Source organism: Cyprinus carpio, chromosome A12 (genome assembly GCF_018340385.1).
Source record: "Cyprinus carpio isolate SPL01 chromosome A12, ASM1834038v1, whole genome shotgun sequence".
Classification (NCBI taxonomy): domain Eukaryota; kingdom Metazoa; phylum Chordata; class Actinopteri; order Cypriniformes; family Cyprinidae; genus Cyprinus; species Cyprinus carpio.
Window position 1 is genome coordinate 20,478,336 of NC_056583.1, and position 5,917 is coordinate 20,484,252.

A 5,917-nucleotide genomic window follows, 5' to 3' on the forward strand; every position below is an offset into this window, starting at 1 on the left:
AGCTGTACATGTATGTATGGTTTTATTACTGCATATGTTTACATAGCAGAATTGATTATTTCATTGGAGAAAATAATCCATGTAGTGGTAGTACAATTATACCAGATTTCATTTGAATAACAGTACAACACTGAAGAAAATGTGCAGAAAAATGTCTATATATACACTGGTTTTCTTTCTTTCTTTCTTTCTTTCTTTCTTTCTTTCTTTCTTTCTTTCTTTCTTTCTTTCTTTCTTTCTTTCTTTCTTTCAAAAATGTCTGGTTAGTAGTTAAAATCTATAGAATAGAAAATAGAAATCTATTTTTGGATATTGCACTGGATCAGAATTATTTTAGTATCATTGATATAATTTTACATAGATTTTATTTTTATATTATTATATTATTTATATTTATATTTATATTTTTTGTTTTCACTTGAATTTTGGTTAATATTTTTGTGATTTGGTTAAGTTTTTGTCATTATTATTATTATTATTATTATTATTATTATTATTATTATTATCATTATTGTTGTTGTTATTTCCTATACTATATATTAAATAAAAAAATAATAAATATGAAATATAATACAAATATAATAAAATAAATATAAATAATATAGTACTTCATACTTTGATGGTACTTTTTTAAAAAGTGCAAAAAAAAAAAATGTATGCAGTGGCCCATAAAAATATTTTAACACTACATGAGAAAATGAGAAATTAGATTTTATTTCAGTTAATGGTTATTTCAATTATTATTATTATTATTATTATTATTATTATTATTATTATTATTATTATTATTATTATTATTATTATTATTATAATTATTATTATTATTATTATTATTATTATTATTTTATGGTTTAAAGTTTTAGTTTCATTTAACTACATAATAACCCATTGGTTACCCATTGGCATTGATATCCAGTGCTGGATATGAAGGCTGAAAGCAACTTTGTACCTCACTGTGACTCCTACACTTTGAGAATACTCTGAGATCATGGATAGTGAATACTTTGTCACAAGACTTGAGTACATTTAAAATGCAGTCTTTCAAAATGAAGAAAGACTTCTGAGTTTCCTCCTTGCAGTGCAGAAAAGAGCTGGATAAATACACTTCTGTTGCCCCCTGCTGGAAGAAGCCCAAATCACACCCCTGCATGTCTATTCAATTAATAAATACACAATATAAACAAAGCCCAAGGGCCAGAGTTCATCTAGTGCAGTGATTGTGAAAAATGACGTCATACAGTTGATGACCTGGCAGTCCTATAATAGGTTTTAATCTCCTTTATCAAAATCTGTCAGTGTAATTTAATGAGCCATTGCATTTTATTAGTCAAGTTTTAAAAGACAATCAGTGAGTGAGCAATAATTTTTTTTGCAGGTAATTTTTAATGGTCTTACTGGGTCTCTTAAACTATTTAAAACTGAACACAAAATCCTCATCATTCTAAAAAGATTTATTATTGTACTAAATTATTACAGTAATATTTACAGAATATTTGAGGAATGTGTGAAACAGCAGACAGTTTAATATAAAAACAGCCAATGAGACAATTTTTCTCATAATAATATTTTATGCATAAGTAGATAAATAGTATAAGAACTACATATTTCACACCTCTGCAATAAAATATGCAAAATAATAATAATAATAATATTTTAACACTTAATTCATACTTAAAACATGCATTAGATAAAATATCAAAACAAATGGCGTTCTTTTTAAAGAAAAAGCACAAGCAAAACAGCTAACAAAACACAAAAATCATCTGAGACACTGTTTTCTAATACAATTACTTTTTTAAAAGTGAGGCTTATTTTGTATGTGTAGCCTATGACTAATACAATTTTGAATTTTAATTCATTCAGGCAAGTTCAGTTTTGCAATTCACTTCACAGTTAATGTGGCAGGTTCAAACTAATGGATTGAATTCAGCTCCAGTCTGAAAATCATTGCCTGTTCAACAGATTTTTGCTGTGTTTTTGCTTTAGTACATCATGATCTCTTTGGGCGCATCCTCTGTTGGTTTCTCCTGCTCTTTGCGGCGTGTGTATGCAGCGTGGACGTACAGATAGACCACGAGGATGGCCAGCAAGTTGACACTGATGTACGGTATCAGAAGGAAGAACCCCACCTGTAGGGTAATTTGTGGATCCTTCAGCTTCACGTTAGCTTCATCTGCTTTCACCAGCGTCTGGAACATCTCACCCAGGTAGGCGTTTGACACGTACAGAATCAGTGCCAGGCTGGCCACACATACTGGACAAGAGATAAGACACATTAGCAAACTTTCCCATGCACCAACAGGTCCACTTAACTGCCTATTATCAATAGAGTAGATGTATGATACACTGAATTGGGGTGACCAACTTGAACTTGAGCGAAATATGCGTGGGGAACGTTTTCATCATGTGAAATTGACACTCATATTGAAATCTGTTTCTGCCATGGTATAAAAACTTTTTATCTCACAATTCTGACCTTTTTCTCGCTGTTCTGAGAAAAAAAAAAAGAAAAAGAAAAAGTCAGAATTCATTTAATATCGCAATTCTTACTTTTTTTATTGTAAATCTGAAGAACAATGTTTTTTGTTTGTTTGTTTTTTCTCTGAATTGTGAGACCGAAAGTTGCAGTTCTGAGAAAAAAGTATGAATTATAAGTTTATATCTTGCATTTCTGAGAAAAAAGTTTTTTTTTTTTTTTTCAGAATTGTAATAAAATAAAATCATAATTGTGATATATAAACTTGATAATTACTGTATGACTTTTTCCAGAAGAGATTATGTCTGGCAGTTTTTAGTTTATGTCTTGCAATTCTGACTTTTTTTTCTCGGAATTGTGAGAGATATAAAGTCAGAATTGTGAAACATACAGTAAGAATTCAGTTTAAATTGTGAGATAGAAAGTTGGAATTACCATATGATCCATGCGATCTTGTGGATTCTTATTGGAATGACTGGATTTCACACATGAAATTTAGCAGAGAAACAGTAAATGTGACAACAACACTACACAAAGGTCTTAGGACCACTAAAAATCATTTAAACCAATCAAAGTTTAAGTGTGTGTTTGCTGACCACTGAGTCCACTGCATGTGTATAGTCCTACTGGTCCCATGTAGGTCTGATATGGGTTACTGAAGCTGTTGTACAGTGTGACCAGAATACTTCCTGCAGACCCCAAAAGAGCCAGAGCCAACAGGATGACAACCAGAGTGTGGAGGATGACCGGAGCACTTCCTAATTTCGCTAGCCGGTCGAACACTAAATGCCAGAGAGAAAGAGAAAACTACATTATATTCTTATATTATGTCATTGAAGAATGCATAAAACATTGATTTTTTACATGAAAGATGTCAATTGAAATAACATAACATAATCTTTGACGAATTCCAAACATAAAAGATGAAAAAAAAAACATTTAAAATGAAAATGCCCCTTTTAGACTTGTACTCTTTTTTTATTTACTAACAGCTTGTTTTCTTTAAAAAACAAAACAAAAAAAGAAACTAACACAAGCTTCTCTAATATTTTTGTATTTATTTATTTATATATTTATTTATTTATTATACAATTAACAAAAGCAAAAAAAAGGCCTCTAACTCTAGCTTGCTCTATTCTTTTCCTATTCTATCTTTTTATTTATTTATTTATTTATTTATTTATTTATTATATGATTTAAAAACCCTTGCTACGTGTACTGCATTAAGCTAACTGAGACTTCTTATAGCACTTGTATATCATTGCTCTTTTGTTGATTTCGATTGCTTCCATTGTCCTCATTTGTCGTTTTGAATAAAAGCATCTGCTAAATGATTAAATGTAAATATAAAGATAAATGTAATAAAATGGTCATGTGATTTTCATGGAATGGCAAATTTCAAAGGTCATCTTTTTTTCATTGTGCTTCTTGGTATCATATTTAATAGCCCCAGATGGTATTTGGACACTTATGCCATATTTAAACACATCCCAGTGACAGCTTTTGTACCTTATATTTTTTCCTAAAAGTGAACAGCATATCTGTGGTTATCACTTGCAACCTAACCCAGCACACACACACACACACATACACACACACACACACACACACACACACACTCACCGGCCACTTTTTTAGGGACACCTGTTCAGTTGCTTGGTAACACAAATTGTTAATCAGCCAATCACATGGCAGCAACTCAATGCATTTAGGCATCTAGATGTGGTGAAGACGACTTGCAGAAGTTCAAACCGAGCATCAGAATGGGGAAGAAAGGGGATTTAAGTGACTTTGAACATGGAACGGTTGTTGGTGCCAGATGGGCTGGTCTGAGTATTTCAAAAACTGCTGATCTACTGGGATTTTCACACACAACCATCTCTAGGGTTTACAGATAATGGTCCGAAAAAGATAAAATATCCAGTGAGCAGCAGTTGTGTGGATGAAAATGCCTTGTTGATGTCAGAGGTCAGAGGAGAATGGGCAGACTGGTTAGAGAGGATAGAAAGGCAGCAGTAACTCAAATAACCACTCGTTACAACCAAGGTATGCAGAATACTATCTCTGAACGCACAACACGTCAAACCCTGAAGCAGATGGGCTACAGCAGCGGAAGACCACACTGGGTGCCACTCCTGTCAACTAAGAACAGGAAACAGAGGCTACAATTCACACAGGCTCACCAAAATTGGACAACAGAAGATTGGAAAAATGTTGCCTGGTCTGATGAGTCTCGATTTCTGCTGCGACATTCAGATGGTAGGGTCAGAATTTGGCGTAAAGAACATAAAAGCATGGATCCATCCTGCCTTGTCTCAATGGTTCAGGCTGCTGGTGGTGGTGTAATGGTGTGGGGGATATTTTCTTGGCACACTTTGGGCCCCTTAGTACCAACTGAGCGTCGTTTAAACACCACAGACCTGAGTATTGTTGCTGACCACGACAAATCTGCAGTTACTGGGTGGCGCTGTCATGTTAATATGGACCAAAATCTCTGAGGAATGTTTCCAACACCTTGTTTAATTTATGCCAGGAAGAATTAAGGCAGTTCTAAAGCCAAAAGGGGGTCCAACCGTGTACTAGCAAGGTGTACCTAATAAAGTGGCCAGTGAGTGTATATATATATATATAATCTAGCATGTAGAAAATTAATTGAACCCTTATTTGAAACTCACCAGGCACTTTAACTCCAAGTTTGTCAATCCTGGGGCAGGCGATTTTGGTCTCCGTGCCATTGAAAAGCCCAATTTGGAGACTGGAGGATCCACTGAACTCTCCACTGTCGATCGGAGCACAGTCTAAGACGGCTTCGGCCCAGTCCGTCGACATCCCGAAACCCAATACAGCCACTCCAGCTGTACATAAAGCAGCACTTGACAAGAAATGTGCTAGTTTCTTTGAGGACGGCATGGTTTCTGTGTAACGGTGGTCTTTTTTTCTAGGTCCTCGGCTGAGAAGTTTTTAAGCTTGTCAAGCAGACCGGTTGATTCCTGTCGCTTTGTGACTGGAAAATGGGAGCTCTTGGGAGGAAGTGAGGAGTTGGTGGCTGCTGGGGTAATAAATGGTGTTGTATAGATTGAGCTAAGTCACTGATCTGAAACCAGTACCTGGTGTTTCCCTGCAATGGCAAAGGTTTGGTCTTGGCTGGGGAAAGCTGATTGCAGATAAGCTCATGATGAAACGCATCACCAGGAGGGCAATCAAGTCATAAAGTAATTGTCTGTACAGTCACAGACAGCTGCTCGTGTTGTCATGGCATTTATATTGGAGCGCACAATATCATAAAGAGAGTGAAGTGGGTTTGATCAGAAAGAGAAGACTGGTGTCACAGGAGCCATTTCCTTATAATTTTACCCCAGGGCACGTGAATGATGGCCTTGGGCATAACATTTATGATCCTTACAGTCATAATTAATATGACAATAGCAGCAATGTTCATAA

The 5,917-nt window shown here is 34.7% G+C and overlaps 1 protein-coding gene across 1 annotated transcript; it reads right to left on the minus strand.

Moving 5' to 3' along the window:
• Positions 1–1,432: 1,432 nt before the first annotated feature.
• Positions 1,433–5,513, minus strand: LOC109069036 (clarin-3-like). Its single transcript, XM_042768244.1, has 3 exons — positions 5,152–5,513; positions 3,073–3,258; positions 1,433–2,254 (listed from the first exon to the last, which is right to left on the minus strand). Exons 1-3 carry the CDS (start codon positions 5,384–5,386, stop codon positions 1,983–1,985), a joined length of 693 nt encoding a protein of 230 aa, XP_042624178.1. The 5' UTR covers positions 5,387–5,513; the 3' UTR covers positions 1,433–1,982.
• Positions 5,514–5,917: the final 404 nt, after the last annotated feature.

Coding starts and splice junctions, on each gene's coding strand:
- LOC109069036 (XM_042768244.1), bottom strand. CDS start 5,386: ATGCCGTCCTCAAAGAAACTAGCACATTTCTTGTCAAGTGCTGCTTTA. Junction 3,259..5,151: donor ACTTGGAGTTAAAGTGCCTG/GTGAGTTTCAAA, acceptor TCTGGCATTTAG/TGTTCGACCGGCTAGCGAAA. Junction 2,255..3,072: donor CACATGCAGTGGACTCAGTG/GTCAGCAAACAC, acceptor TCTCTTGTCCAG/TATGTGTGGCCAGCCTGGCA.